Source organism: Suncus etruscus, chromosome 2, assembly GCF_024139225.1.
Source record: "Suncus etruscus isolate mSunEtr1 chromosome 2, mSunEtr1.pri.cur, whole genome shotgun sequence".
NCBI classification, from domain to species: Eukaryota; Metazoa; Chordata; class Mammalia; order Eulipotyphla; family Soricidae; genus Suncus; species Suncus etruscus.
The window spans coordinates 59060592-59082358 of NC_064849.1; the positions used below are offsets into that span (position 1 = coordinate 59060592).

General features: G+C 34.0%; 1 protein-coding gene across 2 annotated transcripts in view; it reads left to right on the plus strand.

Moving 5' to 3' along the window:
* PRKD1 (protein kinase D1) overlaps positions 1-21767 on the plus strand; it is a 309530-nt gene that overhangs the window by 234268 nt on the left and 53495 nt on the right. The window contains exons 3-5 of one of the 2 annotated variants that reach the window (XM_049766580.1): positions 1674-1805; positions 3437-3597; positions 14590-14613. In XM_049766580.1, the coding sequence (XP_049622537.1) occupies positions 1674-1805; positions 3437-3597; positions 14590-14613 (317 nt within the window). The remainder of the gene's footprint in view (positions 1-1673; positions 1806-3436; positions 3598-14589; positions 14614-21767) is intronic. The other variant, XM_049766581.1, reaches the window with a different exon arrangement.

The window sequence follows — 21767 nt, forward strand, 5'->3', positions numbered from 1 at the left end:
TTTACACTTGTCAGAACCTCATGTAGGCAATACCAGTGAATTTGGATTAAGTTCTTTGATCTGCTGTTTTCTTCTACCTTTAAATAAATCATATTTAGTGTACAATTATAATTCAATAAATTTATATTTTTTCATTTTTGTTAAATGAGTAAAAATTACAACTTTAATAAACTGACATAATTCTCCGGATAGGTCATGTCCTTAATATAAAGTAAATTAGCTTAAAATAAAGTATTCTTATTGAAATCTCAACAAAGATAACCAATTTAATACATTTTCAATTTCTGGCCATGAATCAGGTAGCTATACATCCTGTGTACTGTTACTAAGACACCTATGATAGACCACCTCAACCAATGAGAATTACATTCATCAAAATATTGAAAACTAGGGACTGAAGCAATAGTACAGCACCCAGCTTCAATCCCGAGCACCCTATGTTGTCCCCAGCCAGGAGTAATTCCTGGTATAGAGCCAAGAGTATCCTCTGAATGACCAAAATCAAACAAACAAAAATATTTGGAACAAACTGTTTTGCCAGGGGTTTGATGATAATGGAACTCTCGTCTGCTGGTTAAATGGTATCTGGTTCAACCTTTTTTGGGGGGAGATTGGACCACCCCTCTGGGCTCTGGGGTTACTCTTTACTCTGCACTCAGAAATCACTCCTGGCAAGCTCAGAAACATATGGAATGCTGGGGATTAAGCCCACGTTGGTCCCGTGTCAGCCATAGGTTGTCAATGGGTCAGCTATGTGCAAGGCAAATGCTCTAACACTGTGCTTTCACTCTGGCCTCCTTGTTCACCCTTTTTGAAAAACGGTGTGGAGATATTTCAGTTAATGAAGAATTGAGCCGCTTAATGACCCAGAAGTTTCATTTCTGGATATCTGTCCCCAGAACACATAAACATCCATTCCAAAAATATTCATTGCATTACTTAGTGCAGTATCTAAGATATGAAATTAGCCTAGTTGTCCAATGACAGATACAGTGGAATGTATGGTACAATGGAGTATTATTCATCTGTAAGGAATGGTGAAATCATATAATTCATTGTAACATGGAACTGTAAGATAATATATGTAAAATAAAGCAAGCCACCAGTAGTAGATATGGATTCTTGCCATCCATACCAGCACTGATAGTTTTTATTTCGAGGAAGTTTCACATCTTCTTTCTTCCCATTTTATGATTGATTTGTTTAGATTGTTGATAAATTATATAAGTTATGGATCATTTGTCATATTAAAGGTCTAAAATATTTTCTCATGTTCATTATACTTTAATCTATATTAACTCAGTTGATCTTTTTCTTTTTTATTGATTTTTTAATATTGATCACATTACTTATGAAAGTAAACAAAATGTTAAGTTACATCAAGTATTTGTATATTGGTTGAATTACCTTTTATTTATGCCTTCTTCCAGTATTTTCTGGCTGTTTTGAAAAGACATAACAGTTCTGCAGGTAGCAAGAAAAATTACTTTGTCATTTTTTTCAGACTTGTTTCTGAAGGATGGAGTTTATTAGCTGAATAGGAAGTACTGTTGTATCTTCTTACCAAACTTCGCTTATGTGATATCTATACTTGTGTATTAATTACCTTGTATACCATTTGTTTGTAGGTCAGATACCTATTTAACTTATTTTCAATGTTACTAATTTTACAGCATCTGCCACTTTTGAAGATTTTCAGATCCGTCCCCACGCTCTCTTTGTTCATTCATACAGAGCTCCAGCTTTCTGTGATCACTGTGGTGAAATGCTGTGGGGTCTGGTACGTCAAGGCCTTAAATGTGAAGGTAAGTTCATCTTCCCCCAAACACATTCTTGGGTTGACTGCTTATATAGTGCTCTCTATAATAAAGTCTTCTTACCTTCAGATATCTTCCAAGGATTTTTTTTTGACTGAGTACTTGTATGTTCAATATATTCTTTGATATTGGAAACCCAGTCCTCAAGTCTTTCTTTCAATTTCATGTGAATTTGTGTCTTTTATTTTCACAATAGACTAAAAATTATACTTTCAGTAAATATTAATTGAAATGATAAAAGTCAATTTGATCAAACTTTTCAACATCATTTTGCTATTGAGCAGCAACCCAGAATTTGGATTTAACAATCTACACCAGTATTGTGGATTTTCATTCTCTGTGGAAAGAATTTCATACATAATTCAAGTTAGAAGGACTTCAAAATATTATCTTAAAAGTTAACCTAGTTAAACTCTTTTCTATTTTGATTTGAAGAATGGAATAGCATTCAGATGAGACTGACCTTTGGTGAATATAACTAAACACTGGCATGTCACCTATAAATAAATTACTGATAGCTTTGAATTTTTGTCTCTGAGGAAGAAAAATTGGATACAGTAATCTAAAATAAACTAGTAATAAAAAAATCTAAAATAAAATAATCTAAAAAATGGGGCTTTTTATGGGTAAACTTCCTTTTATTTGTAATGTGTAGAAAAATTCTGAAAATATGGCAAAAGAGGGGAATGATGAATTATAGAAATAACTTGAAAGGAAATTGGTATTCCCCTAAGTCGAAACCAGACAGTGAGTTATTTTACATATTTTTCAATGGATGTTTAAAGGCAGTTATTATATAAACTTAGGGCAGAACAATTGAAGTGAATTAATTTATCACCATTTTGTTTTTGTTTTATTTTTGTATATAGTTAAGTAGTGAAGCCAGGATTCAAATTAATGGAGTTCAAAAGCCCTGTGAAACATCGTGGTACTTTTTTCTGTGTTCACTCAAATTAGAACCAGTAGATGCTAACATCTTTGGAGATATTTGCTAGATGTTTTGAGTTAAAATTGATAACAAGGTTGGGGCTGGAATGGTGGCACAAGTGTTTGCCTTGCAAGTGCTAATCTAGGTCAGACCACAGTTCTATTCCCTGGCGTCCCTATGGTCCCCCAAGCCAGGAGCGATTTTTGAACACATAACCAGGTGTAACCCCTGAATGTAACTGGGTGTGGCAACAAAACAAAACAAAACCAAATAATTGATAACAAGGTCATTAGGGTTGTAGAGAGAGTTCAGAGATTAAGACACTTGCCTTTCATGTGATCTAATCTGCTTCAATTCCAGGGCCACATGTGGTATCCCAACAATGCCAGGAGAGAACCCTGAGCATAGAGCCAAGAGAAAACCCTGAGAATTGCCAGGTGTGGCCCCAGATCTGCTCCAAAGAAATTGATAACCAGGATATTTCTATTTGTTCACTAAAATATGTTAAATGCAAATTATTGACAAATTGGGAAAAGAATTAAGAGGGAAAATATCTCAAAAGGAAATATGAATTTTCAAAGAACTTCAACAAAAATGAGAGGAAAATCTTGCATCCCAAGATTTTCAACCCATAAACAAATAGATATTAATATCTGGTGAACAAAATTTCATTTCATTTTCCCTTTTGTAGGCTGTGGTCTGAATTACCATAAGAGATGTGCATTTAAAATCCCCAACAACTGCAGTGGTGTGAGAAGGAGAAGGCTGTCAAATGTCTCCCTCACGGGGCTCAGCACCATCCGCACTGCTTCTGCAGAACTCTCCACCAGTGCCTCAGATGAGCCCCTTCTGGTATGGCTTTCTGTTTACATCTTTCTCTGGTTACTTGGGAAATCTCTTGGATGTAGTCATAGCCATGTCAATGCAAGAGAGTTCCCTGGAAGGGAGTACAGCTAGGGTGTTTACAGCTGCATTTCTTCAAGACCTGTGCTGTAGTTTTGGAAATGCTTTGTTAAATATCCAACAGCATGGGGTTTGTTTTTAAAGTTCTCCTTTTTTATAATTACACTATGTTTTTATTGCAGTTATAAAATATATGAGGTTTTTGTTGTGGTCATGGGGCCAGTGCAACACACAATAAAGTGTGAGTGTTGCAAAACAGTTTGTCAAAATGTAGAAACCAGAGATAAAAGATGTTCTCTGAAGATGATTTGAGTATATGTTCTGGATAGTTAAGTATTTACATTTGAATGAAATTTAAAATCTGCTCTTTGAAACTAAGAGTCTGGGCATTACAGAGACATATGCTGGCATTTTGTCAAAGTGCTACTGTGTGCCACTGACAAATTCCATGAGAAAAATATATTTCCATAAGACTTAAAACATATCTCTTGGGGGAATATTTGAGGTACAAATTAAATATTTTTCTTTAAGGTAGTTAAATTGTATTACAAGTATTTGAAAGAAACAAAATAAATGTGATATTTCTAATATTTGTTTCCTCTTCCCAGTAATTTTACAAATTCAATATTCTAGCAAAATTTTAAAAAGAAAATAAAAAAATTGAAATATTTTGATGAAACAGTGAAGAGAGTCAATAATACATTTTGAGAAGGGCTCTATCATATATTAATTACTTAGTGGTTTGTAAAATATTCTGCCATTATTTCTGTGTTACTTAAGTTTTTTCCCTCAGCTCTCCACAGTAGTACTTAATTTTTGTGACAACATAAGCCAGATATAAATCTTAAGTGAATGTTGACTATGATAAAATTTTGAAAAAATACTATAATTGAGAGATTATTAGTTTTGTTAAGGGATTTTGCAAAATTACATTTTATAGTTGTTTATTATAATTAGTTATATTCTTAATGAAGAATATTTTTGGGGGGCCTCAACTGGTGATATTCATAACTCTTTTTTCTCAGCACTCAGGAAATATGGGTGACAGGGATAAAACCTGGGCTAGCTGCATACAAACCCGCTATACTGTCTCTCCAGGCCTTGTAAATTAAATATATATTTAAAATATTTTTCATGTCCTTTTTCAAATTCTAAAGTTACATGAGTCAATTTTTGCAAGCTGCTATTTAAAATTGAACTACTAAAGGATGTTTTAGTTACTTTCAAGTTCTTGTAATTATGAATATTGCTATACAAGATGTTTGGTTGATGTAAACTGAGTAATTTTCAAGAAGTACAATTGACCTGCTTTTTATGTCTTTTTATCTTATTGCAAAGAGTTCTTTATTTTAGATAACAGTTTTTAATAAATGTATCTTGAAAATATTTTACAGATACTTTTTCATAAAATGTCATTGTCTTATAATTTTTGACATTTTATATAGGGCATATTTTAATTTTAGTGAAATATAAATTTACTATTTATATGAATATAAATTATTTCATTCCTAGATCACATGCCTTTTATATATTAAAGGCATCACTATAGTCAAGGTCACCAAAGTTTTAGTCTGTGTTATATAGTTGTATGCTTTGCTTATAAACTGTTATATTTAGAGGTAGTTATGGTGTAAAGTTTATAGTTTTGCACCTAGGCTAATTGTTAGCATGTGAACATAGTTGTTCCAGCAACATTGCATTTGTGAAAATAAATCATCTCTACATCTTTGTGTTGGCTTTGGTCCTTCAGTAAAAATTAGTTGATTTTCTTTATGTGATTCTAGTTTGGTTTCTATGTTCTGATCCATTAGTTTCTTTTCAACAATGCCACAGTCTTGATTATTATAGCTTTATATAAATATTAAAATTAGGTAGTTTCAGATCCACAACTTTATTCTTTGTTATTGTGTGACTATTCTGGGTTTTTGGCCTCTCTGTATAAACTGCATGATCATGAGTAGTGTTTATAAGTATAAGACTTACTTGAATCATGACTGAAATTGCATTAATCCTTTTATCAAGGCCAAAAATGACTGACAATATTGATTCTTCCTATCTGTATACATGGCATTCTCAAATTAATTCATATATTTTTCTTTAAACAGTTTCATACTTTCTATTTTTTTCTCACACATATTATACATTTGGTTATTTTATGCCCAGCTATTTTTCCTAGGTATTTTGTACCTAGATATTTTCTTTTAGTGAATTACCTGAATTTAGTGAAAACATGACTTTGTATATTTATAATAACTAAAGGGTAAAAATGTAAGTAGTAGTGATACAGTAAAATAATACATAGTAAAAGAATTATTGAACTATCAATTCACTGTGTTACATGGATGAATACCACAAATTAATATTTATGTAAAAAAGAATACACACTTACACACAAAAGCATACATACACATTTAGTTTGTGAATTTCAATTAAGGCAAAATTATACTGAGTTTAATCAAAATAATTGTTCTACTTAGGTGCTAATTGAGAGAAAGTAAGAGAGACTGTTAGGGACACCTGGGACTATACATTGATTTGGAAATAAGTTATACAGGTATATGCTTATCTATATAATGATAACATCTGTAATTACAAGTAGAATTTTGTGTACTTTATGCCAAATCATATAAAATAACAGTGTAATAATAGGATTATAACAAGTCACTATCAAATAGGTTTATTTTTATAGTTCATTATGAAAAAATTCTATCAAAGGACTGTAGGAAATTTCTCAAGTGGCAAAGCACATGCAGCCTTAGCACCACAAGGTATTTTGTGGGTGGTGTCTGTGCACTCTTGAGCTACTAGCTCCACCAAGCCCAAACACTGAGTTGTCCACCTGTCACCATTTGACCAGGAAACCCAAAAGTGATCTTTGCCCCCCACATACAATATTGTTGTACCATGAAGGAGGCCACATTCAAATATATCATAATACTTAATTCAAAGTCAAATACATCTTAATACTTAATAAGAAATTTTTTTTTTTTTATTATTTTTTTTTTAATTTTTTTTTTATTTAAACACCTTGATTACATACATGATTGTGTTTGGGTTTCAGTCATAAAAGGAACACCACCCATCACCAGTGCAACATTCCCATCACCCAAGTCCCAAATCACCCTCCTCCCCACCCAACCCCCGCCTGTACCCTAAACAGGCTCTACATTTCCCTCATACATTCTCAATATTAGGACAGTTCAAAATGTAGTTATTTCTCTAACTAAACTCATCACTCTTTGTGGTGAGCTTCCTGAGGTGAGCTGGAACTTCCAGCTCTTTTCTCTTTTGTGTCTGAAAATTATTATTACAAGGGTGTCTTTCATTTTTCTTAAAACCCATAGATGAGTGAGACCATTCTGCGTTTTTCTCTCTCTCTCTGACTTATTTCACTCAGCATAATAGATTCCATGTACATCCATGTATAGGAAAATTTCATGACTTCATCTCTCCTGACAGCTGCATAATATTCCATTGTGTATATGTACCACAGTTTCTTTAGCCATTCATCTGTTGAAGGGCATCTTGGTTGTTTCCAGAGTCTTGCTATGGTAAATAGAGCTGCAATGAATATAGGTGTAAGGAAGGGGTTTTTGTATTGTATTTTTGTGTTCCTAGGGTATATTCCTAGGAGTGGTATAGCTGGATCGTATGGGAGCTCGATTTCCAGTTTTTGGAGGAATCTCCATATCGCTTTCCATAAAGGTTGAACTAGACAGCATTCCCACCAGCAGTGGATAAGAGTTCCTTTCTCTCCACATCCCCGCCAACACTGTTTATTCTCATTCTTTGTGATGTGTGCCATTCTCTGGGGTGTGAGGTGGTATCTCATCGTTGTTTTGATTTGCATCTCCCTGATGATTAGTGATGTGGAACATTTTTTCATGTGTCTTTTGGCCATGCGTATTTCTTCTTTGTCAAAGTGTCTGTTCATTTCTTCTCCCCATTTTTTGATGGGGTTAGATGTTTTTTTCTTGTAAAGTTCTGTCAGTGCCTTGTATATTTTGGAGATTAGCCCCTTATCTGATGGGTATTGGGTGAATAGTTTCTCCCACTCAGTGGGTGGCTCTTGTATCCTGGGCACTATTTCCTTTGAGGTGCAGAAGCTTCTCAGCTTAATATATTCCCATCTGTTAATCTCTGCTTTCACTTGCTTGGAGAGTGCAGTTTCCTCCTTGAAGATGCCTGTAATGTCCTGTAGTGTTTTGCCTATGTGCTGTTCTATATATCTTATGGTTTTGGGGCTGATATCGAGGTCTTTAATCCATTTGGATTTTACCTTTGTACATGATGTTAGCTGGGGGTCTAAGTTTAATTTTTTGCAAGTGGCTATCCAATTGTGCCAACACCACTTGTTGAAGAGGCTTTCCCTGCTCCATTTAGGATTTCCTGCTCCTTTATCAAAAATTAGATGGTTGTATCTCTGGGGAACATTTTCTGAGTATTCAAGCCTATTCCACTGATCTGAGGACCTATCCTTATTCCAATACCATGCTGTTTTGATAACTGTTGCTTTGTAGTACAGTTTAAAGTTGGGAAAAGTAATTCCTCCCATATTCTTTTTCCCAATGATTGCTTTAGCTATTCGAGGGTGTTTATTGTTCCAAATGAATTTCAAAAGTGTCTGATCCACTTCTTTGAAGAATGTCATGGGTATCTTTAGAGGGATGGCATTAAATCTGTATAATGCCTTGGGGAGTATTGACATTTTGATGATGTTAATCCTGCCAATCCATGAGCAGGGTATGTGTTTCCATTTCCGTGTGTCCTCTCTTATTTCTTGGAGCAGAGTTTTATAGTTTTCTTTGTATAGGTCCTTCACATATTTAGTCAAGTTGATTCCAAGATATTTGAGTTTGTGTGGTACTATTGTGAATGGGGTTGTTTTCTTAATGTCCATTTCTTCTTTATTACTGTTGGTGTATAGAAAGGCCATTGATTTTTGTGTGTTAATTTTGTAGCCTGCCACCTTGCTATATGAGTCTATTGTTTCTAGAAGCTTTTTGATAGAGTCTTTAGGGTTTTCTAAGTAGAGTATCATGTCATCTGCAAACAGTGAGAGCTTGACTTCTTCCTTTCCTATCTGGATTCCCTTGATATCCTTTTCTTGCCTAATCGCTATAGCAAGTACTTCCAGTGCTATGTTGAATAGGAGTGGTGAGAGAGGACAGCCTTGTCTTGTGCCAGAATTTAGAGGGAAGGCTTTCAGTTTTTCTCCATTGAGGATAATATTTGCCACTGGCTTGTGGTAGATGGCCTTCACTATATTGAGAAAGGTTCCCTCCATTCCCATCTTGCTGAGAGTTTTGATCAAGAATGGGTGTTGGACCTTATCAAATGCTTTCTCTGCATCTATTGATATGATCATGTGGTTTTTATTTTTCTTGTTATTGATGTTGTGTATTATGTTGATAGATTTACGGATGTTAAACCAGCCTTGCATTCCTGGGATGAAACCTACTTGATCGTAGTGGATGATCTTCTTAATGAGGCATTGAATCCTATTTGCCAGGATTTTGTTGAGGATCTTTGCATCTGCATTCATCAGTGATATTGGTCTGTAATTTTCTTTTTTGGTAGCGTCTCTGTCTGGTTTAGGTATCAAGGTGATGTTGGCTTCATAAAAGCTATTTGGAAGTGTTTCTGTTTGTTCAATTTCATGAAAGAGTCTTGCCAAGATTGGCAGTAGTTCCTCTTGGAAAGTTTGATAGAATTCATTAGTGAATCCATCTGGACCTGGGCTTTTGTTTTTCGGCAGACATTTGATTACTGTTTTAATTTCATCAATGGTGATGGGGGTGTTTAGATATGCTACATCCTCTTCCTTCAACCGTGGAAGATTATAAGAGTCCAAGAATTTATCCATTTCTTCCAGGTTCTCATTTTTAGTGGCGTAGAGTTTTTCAAAGTAGTTTCTGATTACCCTTTGAATCTCTGTCATATCAGTAGTGATCTCTCCTTTTTCATTCCTGATACGAGTTATCAAGTTTCTCTCTCTCTCTTTCTTTGTTAGGTTTGCCAGTGGTCTATCAATCTTGTTTATTTTTTCAAAGAACCAACTTCTGCTTTCGTTGATCTTTCGGATTGTTTTTTGAGTTTCCACTTCGTTGATTTCTGCTCTCAGCTTTGTTATTTCCTTCTGTCTTCCTGTTCTTGGGTCCTTTTGTTGAGCATTTTCTAGTTCTATTAGCTGTGTCATTAAGCTACTCAGGTAAGCTCCTTCTTCCTTCCTGATGTGTGCTTGCAAAGCTATAAATTTTCCTCTCAGTACTGCTTTTGCTGTGTCCCATAAGTTCTGAGAGTTTGTGTCTTTATTGTCATTTGTTTCCAGGAACCTTTTTATTTCCTCCTTGATTTCATCTCGGACCCACTGGTTATTGAGCATGAGGCTGTTTAACTTCCAGGTGTTAAAGTGTTTCTTCTGAGTCCCTTTGGAGTTCACAAATAATTTCAGAGCCTTGTGGTCAGCGAAGGTAGTCTGCAAAATTTCTATCCTCTTGATCTTATGGAGGTATGTTTTATGTGCCAGCATGTAGTCTATCCTGGAGAATGTCCCATGTACATTGGAGAAGAATGTGTATCCAGGTTTCTGGGGATGGAGTGTCCTATATATATCCACTAGGCCTCTTTCTTCCATTTCTCTCCTCAGGTCTAGTATATTCTTGTTGGGTTTCAGTCTGGTTGACCTGTCCAGTGTTGACAAAGCCGTGTTTAGGTCCCCCACAATTATTGTGTTGTTGTTGATATTATTTTTCAGATTTGTCAGCAGTTGTATTAAATATTTTGCTGGCCCCTCATTCGGTGCATATATGTTTAGGAGAGTGAATTCTTCCTGCTCTACGTACCCCTTGATTAATATAAAATGTCCGTCTTTGTCCCTTACAACCTTCCTGAGTATAAAGTTTGCATTATCTGATATTAGTATGGCCACTCCAGCTTTTTTATGGGTGTTGTTTGCTTGGATAACTTTTCTCCAGCCTTTTATTTTGAGTCTATGTTTGTTCTGACTATTCAGGTGCGTTTCTTGTAGGCAGCAGAAGGTTGGATTGAGTTTTTTGATCCGTTTAGCCACTCTGTGTCTCTTAACTGGTGCATTTAGTCCATTGACGTTGAGAGAAAGAATTGTCCTGGGATTTAACGCCATCTTTATTTCAAAATTTGGTGTGTCTTTTGGGTAGTCTTGTCTTAGATTAGGTCTTTCAGTTTTTCTCTTAAGACTGGTTTTGTGTCTGTGAAGTTTCTGAGCTGTTTTTTGTCTGTGAAACCATGTATTCTTCCATCAAACCGGAAAGTGAGTTTTGCTGGGTATAGTATTCTGGGTGAAGCATTCATTTCATTCAGTCTTGTCACAATATCCCACCACTGCTTTCTGGCATTGAGCGTTTCTGGTGACAGGTCTGCTGTAAATCTCAGGGAAGCTTGCTTGAACATGATTTCCCCTTTTGATCTTGCTGTTTTCAGAATTCTGTCTCTATCTGTGGGATTTGTCATTGTGACTAGGATGTGTCTTGGGGTGGTTTTTCTGGGGTCTCTTTTGGTTGGTACTCTTCGGGCATGCAGGATTTGATCACATATATTCTTTAGCTCTGGAAGTTTCTCTTTAATGATGTTCTTGACCATTGATTCTTCCTGGAAATTTTCTTCCTGGGTCTCTGGGACTCCAATGATTCTTAAGTTGTTTCTGTTGATCTTATCATAGACTTCTATTTTCGTCTGTTCCCATTCTTTGACTAATTTTTCCATTGTCTGCTCATTTGCTTTAAGTTTTTTGTCCAATCTCTCCTGCTGTATGGAATTGTTATGTATCTCATCTTCCACAGCACCAAGTCTATTCTCAGCTTCTGATACCCTGTCCCAGAGCTTATCCATTTTGTCATTCACTTCGTTTACTGAGTTTTTCAGGCCTGTTAGTTGACATGTTATTTCAGTTTGGAGTTTTGTCATTTCTGCCTTCATATTTTCTTGGTTCTTATTAGTGTTCTGTTCAACTCGATCCATGGTTTCTTGGAGTCTGTTGAGCACCTTCCATATTGCTAGTCTAAAGTCCTTATCTGAGAGGTTGATTAGTTGTTCAGTCATTATCTGGTCCTCAGAATTGTCATCTTCATTCTCTATGTCTGATGCTGGCCTGCGCTGTTTCCCCATTGTCACATTTGTATTGTGGGTTTTTCTACGTGTTGTAGTGGTATTCATTGTCTATATGATGTAGGCAGCACACTCCTCTGGCTCCTCCCTTTCTGGATGGGCTGACTTGCCTCTAAGGGAGGGGAGTCCTCCGTGGATGAAGCCTCACACTGGGTCAAATCTTAGGCCCGAGCATGTAACAGAGAAGACAGTCCAGAGAGAAATGTTTGCTTCTGTGATATAGCGCCGTTCTTAGTGTGATTTTTCCTTCTTGTTGCAATGGAGTTCTTTCCTTAGAAAGAGTGCACGGCCGCGTAGCGAAGCGGAGCGGCCGTGCTCCTCTGAGCCTCTTTTTGCCCCACTCGCAAGAGTTTCACGCAAGAGGACAGTAGACAGACATAGACAGGTCACACTCACAGTCTTTCACAGCTGAGCCCCACTGGGCCGGTGTACTTTCGCGGATTTTCCCCGCCTGGTGTCACACACAGGGAGCCAGCTTTTGCAAAGGATAGCCGGTTTTTATGCTCTGAAGTCCCTCCCTGAAAATGGCGTCTGGGCGAGCGAGGTTTCTGGAGGCTCTTTTTGCCCCACTCGCAAGAGTTTCACGCAAGAGGACAGTAGACAGACATAGACAGGTCACACTCACAGTCTTTCACAGCTGAGCCCCACTGGGCCGGTGTACTTTCGCGGATTTTCCCCGCCTGGTGTCACCACTTAATAAGAAATTTAGGTCTGATATTCCTGCTCAATAATTAAAAGAAATGAGGTGATAGAAACTACAGTATGCCATAGCAAAAGATAAATTCTTTGTGTATTAAACAAAACTACAAAATAGGACCAATTATATGTTGTATATATTAGTGTACTATTATTTTCTGCAGCAAATTCTATAATGGTTGCATAATATTATTTCATATAACCCTCTTTCAAGGAAAATAATATTACAAATAAAAATACAATTAGAACCAATTCCATGGGTATAGTTGCTATTTTTCTTGATGAATTATGAAAATTTCTGTTGAATGTAATTTAATAAAAAAATAAAGCTATCTACCAAATTTATCTCTAAATAATGATCCAAAATAAATTCTTAAAAGATGTTTGATTAAATAAGATTGGGAATTGCTTTTGGGGAGTAATCTTAAGTATTTATTAAACATTAGTTATGGGTTGCAGAAATTACAATTATTTAAAAAAAGTTTTTCTGAACTGAGTCAAGTATAAAATCTTCTTTATCATGAATTATAGAAATATCTGGTGTAGAATATACTCTGTGAAAGAGTAAAGGAGTAAGAATTAATACACATCACCTAGACCTAGACAAAAATAACCTGAGACATCTCTAGCTTATGTTGAATTCTTTTGTGAGCCCAGAGTAAAGGGATTCAGAAATATAAACAAAAGAAAAATTATAAGATTTGTATAGCTTTATGATGATAGACTAACTAATATGCCATTTGGAATTTAGTATTTCACTGATTTTCATTCTTAAAAATGGAGCTTTTCCACATCTATATGAAACTGTTCTATAAAAAGTACATACTGGCAGGTGAAAGTTTTTACAAAGTCATGTTTATATATGACCAAATAAACAATGGTCTCCTCTGAGTTCTTTATATGCTTCTTGTAAGTTTAGAATAGCAGCAAGTATGACTTAGCAACAATGAATCTTGCCATAAATTCAGTTTCTACATATACCATTTAACAAACTCTGTGACAAACAGGGCAGTTAAAAGTTATAATCTAAAATCCAAGATGTTTAAAGAAAAAATTGTTTATTAAGTACAATAATATGAAGGTCACTTATTTCAAACCATTAGAGAAATTTTGTTGAGAAAAATAATCAGCTATATTTCTAGTTTACAGATAGAATTTTTGAAAAAGATTGAATAATAAAAATAAACATGTTTTATATAAATGACAGAATGTGTTGTCTCCTTTACCAAGATGTCCTAAATTTTTCATTGAGCTGCTGGAGAAATAGTACAGGAGTTACTGTTTTACCTTACTTGCTGTTAACCCTACTGTCCCTATATCACATATTTTCACCCAAGTGCTGTCAGAAATAAGTTCTGATCTCTACCAAATGTGGGCTCCAAATCATATATATATAAACATAAGTTTACATATGGGTATGTATATGTATAAATACAGTCTTATATATTCCACTAAAGAAATAATACACTATTTTAAATTATATTTCAACCTTAAAGAAAGCATACAAGCAACAGTACAATGTGGCAAAGAATGTTAAATGAACAAAGAATGTATCATAGACATGTCTTCTCATTAAAACTCTAACCCACTAATGGACTGTTCCTATTTTTAATCACTATCTGTGATTATTCATCAAGTTTTTTTACTTATAACATTTGATTACTTTGATGACCTTTTCTTCCTTTTCCCATTGATAAGATGAATTATTGTGAAGAAAATCTAATCTCTAACTTAAAGGTCAAAAATGCTCAATTTGTACTGTAATTTTTCTTCAGCAAAATACTGATTTCCGTCATTGAGACTCTGACAGGTGGATTTTTAATAGTTTTATAAGCTCACAACTTTATGCTGTGTTTTTGAAATTTTGATTTTAACATGTCATAATTCCATTTAAATGTTTAAAAAGTAGTTTCCAAGTTAGATGTCTGTGTAACATGAAGACTGATCATTTTAACTTACTGCTTTTCTTGAAAACACTCTTGTATTAAAAATTATTGAGTAACTTGAATTGCTTTCTTTCAGTAACACCATTTTCTTGTCTTTTTTTCCTCCCTTTATTCTGCTCCTTTGCCTTTTTGTTCTTACAACTTCATATATCAGTCTCCTGTGAGTCCTGGTGTGGAGGTAGGTATTATATCTCCCTGACCACTTGAATTTATTTTACCATCTTTTGTGGCCAATATTATAATCATAATTTGACATCAGTTATTTATAATCAGATTAGAATTTAGTTTAAAACCCCATCAATTCAACTACAAAATACACGCTTTTGTTGTTCTCTTTCATTACTTGTTTCCAAAGTCTTAACAAAAAAGCACAAAAAAAAGACATTAAAATTATAGATTTTTATTTATTAGATAAAATTTGCCCTCAGATTTCTTGATTCCAGAATATTAGTGTCTTGTCATTGGAGCTAAGCAAATAGAAGAGGTACAGTATGAGATTAATTGAAATATTTGAATATTGAAATTATGTTCAGATGTCATAAGACAATGAAAGTAAGGTCACTGTTTCATAAATATAGATTTGAGTTGATGAAGGCAGAAAAAGTTCAAGACTATCTAATGATAATATTACTAAATAAAGAGATTTTAATCTTTAGTATATTTTCATAATCTTAACCATTAAAAGAATAATGTGAAGTAGTATAAATCTTAGCATCTATTGAGGAATCATACATGAAATTATGACACACATTTTCTTCATAATTATTTTTATCTAAGCACTTACCTGTCCCCAATTTGACATTTCATCTCTTTTAAGAAATGAATAGCCTGAATATAGAAGAGATTCAAGTATATCAGTATAGTTAAGGCAGGAGAGTACAATAATATACTTCTTTTGAACTTGTTTTTGACAAGTTCACTGGCTAAAGTTTACTTTTTTACATTCCAGTATCTCTGGAAAATTAAGAGTTGACATATTGCTATTTGGGGAAGGGAAGCAACCTGCAGTACTCAAAACTTTCTCCTTCCTCTGTTCAGGAATCACTCCTAGAGGCTCAGGGGAGAGTATGAAGTGTAGGAGATCAAATCTGTGTCAGCCACATGTAAGGCAAATACCTCTTTGTACCTGCTATACTGTACCTCTGGCTCTATTTCTTGTAAATTTTTAACAATAAAAAAATCTGGTAATTTTCTGATCATTTGCAAATGAATTTGAAAGTTATAATTTTAGCTTCTAAGGTTATAGAATGTATGCCATTATTATTATTATAATTCTGTAAGAAGTTGTAAATGTTTACATGTATATCTAGATTTTATTATTTTGAACATTAAAATAATTTGATATATAAAATACTTTCTAACCCTAAATATTTTTGTGGGAAATGTCAAGTATTTTCAGGGGTCCGTGGAGGCTCTTTGAATGATTCTAATCAGCCTGGCCAGTGGATCATTGCAAGGGTCTAAGAGTGTGCAGCTCTTTAGGCTCTGCATTGTTATAATACGTTTCACTTTTCTGTGTTCTGATGCCTCTTTGGCCATGTCCAGCAATGTTCAGGAGGATTTGTATAGCTGGAGATTGGACCAAAGTTGGCTACAGGCAGAACATGTACCTTAGGCCCTGTATACCATCTCCAGCCCCTAAATATTTTTTATTTCCTCTTTTTCCTTTAAAAGCATTATTAAGCCTCATGTATTTAAAAATATAAGGCACTGCAAGAAGTGCAGAAACAAAATAAATGTTTTTTCATATACACATTCCTTGGTTCTATTTCCAGAATAACTCAATGTTCTTTTTAATTTAATAACTTTACTAAATATGCTTTTAAACATTCTTAAAAGAACATATGCTGTCATAGCATTGAGATTTAGGGATCCTACATAGTATTTATTTTTTTTAAATCACATATGTCTAGCCTGCTCTAATAATCCTTATCATTTCAATTTTTATAAAAAATAGGTAATCATCTATTTATTCTAACTGTTTTCTCCATCTAGTGCATTTACTCTTTTTTTTCTTTAATCTTCGTAAGATTTTAGCAATATTCAGAGTAACTTTGGGAAACTGCAGGATGATTAGATTATGTTGGCAGTACTCAGGACCTATTTATTGCTCAAGTAATCAGGGATCCCTTCCAGTGGTGGTCAGTGGACTCTTTGCAGTGCCAAAGATCAAACTGAAGTTGGCTATGTGTAAGGGGAGTACTAACTCCATACTATCTCATTGACCTCTAACTTTAACTTTTAATATGATTATGCATATTTCTAGATAATTTCTAACTTCTATTATGTTAATAAAATATACTTTTTATATTTATTTTTATATTTAATTATTTTAGTTCAAGTATATTCTACGAAGAGGAGCTACTTGCTACAGATATGCTTAGAAAATTTCTCCCAGAAGTAACTCTTTTAGTGTTTCATTCATGAAACATTATGTACATTATAATAATCAAAATATAGTTTATTTAAATAAAGAAATGATAGATGGAGAAGTTATTTCTAACTTTAAGTAAAATTGTCTTAATACTTCTGGTCAAATAAATATTTTAAAATGTAGGAAACATCTGTTTAGAAGTAAAGATTTACATTGTCTTGTGTTTTGGAATTCCAGGAATCTAATAATTTATCTGAATTAAAAAGTCATTTTTACATTTAGATATGCACTCTGACATCTTTGTAGTCCATTTTCCAGATAGCACAAGATTTCCTTTGATGATTGTATAAACTACATCAAGTGCAAACTTGAGTAAAGTGCACTTTAAGTGAAGAAAGACATCCAAGAATACTTTAGCCACAATTCTTCACAGCTGAGAGTGAGATTTGATTCAGCAAAGGATAGTCAGCAAGGAAGCTTATAGAGGAATCAAGTGTCAGTCCTATTTCAATCTGCTGCTCATTAAATTTCTTTTGAGTTTCTCACTTTTCTTTCCTTATGGGTAGGCATGGCTCCTAAATACTGGTCAGAGGGCCTGGCGCCACTCCCAGCCTTACTTGGTCATTCAACTCAGTGCTGAAATCTAAAACTGGAGCTGCTCCTGTCCTGCAGTTCCAGGACCACCTGAAGCATCCAATTCATTCTTAGGGGCCAGGAACACATGTACTTAACTGTATTTGGATGGTTCTGAACAATCCTGACTGCTGAGCTTTCTCCCAATACCTCTGAGATTATTTATGTGTGTAATTCATGTTCTGAATAAAAATGTTCAGATTTATAGTTCTAAATATGAACTCAGAAAGAGAGAAAGAGAGAACAACATCATAGACCAATTGTCTACATTAACAAATATAAATGTGTAAATGTTATAGGGACAATCAATCTACTGTTATATAATTTTTATGTAACATTGCATTATAATGTTACTTAAGTTGGAGATGTGCACCATTTTAAATAGCATTCGCTTAAATTACTTATTACCTTTACTACTAAAAGTCTAATACTGGCTTCCTTGTCAATCCAATTTCCTCCCTTGAACTTGTATTTTATTTACTTGTCTCTGTATTTTTTGTTTGCTTATTTCCATCCTGGAGAAGTCTTGTTTTCTCTTAAACATGTATTTCTCCTCTTACTCCTCTAAGCAAGTATTTTTTTTCCCAATAGAAGCTACCTTTTTTCACAAAGATAAAATAAAGTACTTAACTTTATCATGAAATTAAATCCTTTTCCCTCATTTATCAACTCCATGTTATCTTTTCTGGTAACCACTAATTGATTTTAGAGTTTAAATTTACTTTAGTCTTTTCATTACTATTTGCCTCTATGTACCATATAGAAATAAAATCATATGATGTTTGCCTTCCTTCTTCATTGGATTATTTCACTACTCATAATACCTTTTAGGTTTACTCATGTTATTAAAATGTCAGAATTTAATCTTTGTTATAGCTGAGTAGCATCCCCTGGTTTATATATCTATATCTATATATAGCTATATATAGACCTACATATATATATATATATACACATGTAAATATGTATATATATTACACAGCTTCTTATTGGGGGAGATTCCTATGCAGTATTCAGAGGAATCTAGAGACCACTTTCTGTGATAACTGAATCCACAAGGACCATCCTGGAAGTTCCCAGGGGATTATGTTTTACCAGAGAAGGAACTTGGGCCTCTGCATGTCAATAGTGAACTCCAATTCTTTAAGCTCATTCCTTTGCCCTTCTACAAATTTCTTCATTAATACATCTGCCAGTAGGCACTTGGATTATTTCAAATGATTGCAGTATTATAAATAATGTTTTACTAACCATATGGGTGTATAGAATTCTTTGAATTTGTGGCTCTTTAATAAAATCCAGGAGGGCCTTCCACACCTCTTAGGCATGCTACCATACGAGACCTAAAAAATACATATCACAAAACATGCTGAAGAGAGAGGTATTTCTCTCTCCCTAACCTTCCATGTACACACTTTTATCTAATGGCCATCTAATCATAGTGAGTCATGCCTAAGTCTTCTCTTTAATTTCTGACCTATAATGACTAATAAAGGCCTGCCTTAATGCTATAAAACAAAAGGTTTCTCCAGTTCACTTTTGAGAGTGTAATGTCTCCTCAGAAATAGCTCAACTGAGGAAAAATAAAGTTTAATGTAGAAGGAATAATAATGAAGGGGAGTGATATAAGAGAAAGGCTGAAATTGGCACTTAACATTAGACTCTATAAACTTAAGTCATACTTTAATTATAATGTGTATCTGTTTATTGATATTTTATATTTCCAATAAATAATGTTTTTCTTATTTTCTATTTTATAAGACTAACATATTCCCCTCTTCTGAAGTGAAGGAAAGAAAGCATTGTTATTCTGATTATGAAGTTAGGGAAATCTTAGCTAGAACAACGTCCAGAATTTATGAACAGACATACCTTTTTCTTCAAGGAGCCCAGTTTTGACTGGTGTCTATTTTTGTTAGTCCTGCACCAAAAACATTACTAAATAATGCACAATTTATGGAGTTAATATTTTCATGTATATTTAAAATGGGAGTTTGTTTTGGAAGGGTATAAAAGGAAAAATAGTTTCCTTACAATTTAACTGGATTTATTAACGTCTAGTCTGATGTTAATCTACCACATTGTTTCAGGCTAAGATTCTGTAAAATCCTTTAAAAGTTTTTCTGATGGACCCATTTAAAAAAGAATGACTCTAACTTTTAAGTCCTTGGACTGTGTTTATAGCCTTCTTTTCATCTTCCTCTTGATGTGTCTCTGCTCTAGAAATCACAGGACAGCATCTTTATGTTTTGTTTCACTTTCTAATGACCTCATAAAACCAGACCAAAGCTCCGCCAATTTAGGTAGGGTCAAATCAATAGAAAATACATCTCTCTAAAAATAATTATTCTAGATTTTTATATACTATGTTTACCTTTAGTTTAATTTTATGTGTAGATTACGTATAATCTATTTGAGATGCCAAACCTTGACATGGAAAGTTTATTCCCAAGTAAAAATATTCTTATTTTATTAGTGTGTGGTATTAAGGTTACAGTGCCTTCAAATTAAAAAGAATATTTCTCATCTCATCTCCATAAATTGAAGAATTTATAGACTGTTATGACATATTGAAAGAACACTGCATGCAATTTATAACAATTCCTTAATAATTCTAGTGCTTTCTCTACAAAAGGAAAAAATATATAAGGATCCTTTACTCTTCCTTTCTGTTTATGTTGCATAAGAAATATAAAAGTCAATATAACTTCTATAACTACTTTAACACTCAGCAAGTCCAGATCAACTTACATTTTTAATAAGTGATTATATATATGTTGTTATTACTGTGAAAGCTTTCACAAATAGCTGCACATATTAAGAAGTGGATTCTCCACTGTAAAACACAGCATTCCCACTAAGTAGGGGCATGCTTCCAGCCTCCTCCCTTTCACTCTTTTGAAAAGGTGTTGATTAGCTTTTATTTATCCTATATATTTAGGGTTTCCAACTGAGGTGCCAAACTCACTTATCTGGCACATTTGACAGGTAGATTGAGGGGCATTAGATAAGAATTGTAATAAAATCAAACTAAATAATTTGAAACTGGCTGATAATCTATTCTGTACTCCATGAACTGCAAGGGGGATGAAAACATGGGGAAATTCTACATGAACTGCATTTACCGTGATCCCTCAGTTCTTTCCCAAACCTGTTATGCTCTGGCAAATCTATAACTCCTCATGTGTGAGAGATAGTATGCTCAATATAGTGTGTTGAAGGAGCTAATGGTTTTTGTGCTTTGTTGTATGTATGTGTTTTGGTTTTGATTTTTCCTTCAAAAAGGATTCAGTTTCATATTAAACATTCATAGCCTATTATATAAGCTGTTCTATGTGTAGAGCTATGTAATTATGCTTGAGTGTGATAAGTAAATTCCAATCTAAAAGAGGCAAGTCAGGATGAAGATAGGGATGACTGAGTTGACATAAACTGAGTTTAAACTAGTAATGATATTCAAAATGGCCCTTACATGGCTAGTCTCAAGAATTATCACGAAGTTCCTCTACTTCAGAAAACTCCTGTTTTGAATATCTCCCTTACCTCTGCCAAGGGTGGTTTTTTCTTTTCTTCAGATGTTCATATGAATATGAATATACACTTAAAATTATCATATATATGAACATGAACATATATGAACATATGTGTATACTTTCTCTGAGAAAAGATATGAATTAACCAAGCAAATACAATTTCTCTCTTCATGAAACTTGTACTGTTAAAGGAAAATGGGGGGAGTAGAGAGATAAGACACTTATCTTAGGGCACTTATCCTGGTTGACCTGGGATCAATTCCTTCCACCTCATTGGTTCCTTCAGCAGATTACTTCAGCCAGAAGTAATCCCTGAGCATACTTCAAAAAAAAAATAGGGAAATCTAGGAAAAAGCAATAAACAAATATGTCAGTAAGAGACTGCAGTAATGACTGATGAGGAGACAGTGTTGTTACATTGAGTAATGTTGTCTATAAGAATTGGACAGATAAGTTCCAAAGTCTATTTCACATGTTCAGTTCACATTTTCCTGGAGTTATTTGAACTGAAATCTGAAGGGTAAGACATTTAAAGAACCTAGACAGACCAGAAAAGTGAGAAGAGCTCATATTGAAAGTAATAGTTTCATCTTGTCTAGAATTTTACCAGATACCATATTTCCTGGAAGCAGAAATTATGATTTACTGACTTATATATATATATATATATATATATATATATATATATATATATATATATATATATTGCAGTGTGTATTGGGCTTTCACATAGAATTTGCTCTAGGGAACACTAGTTAAATTGCATGTGTGTGTATATATATGCAGTTCAAC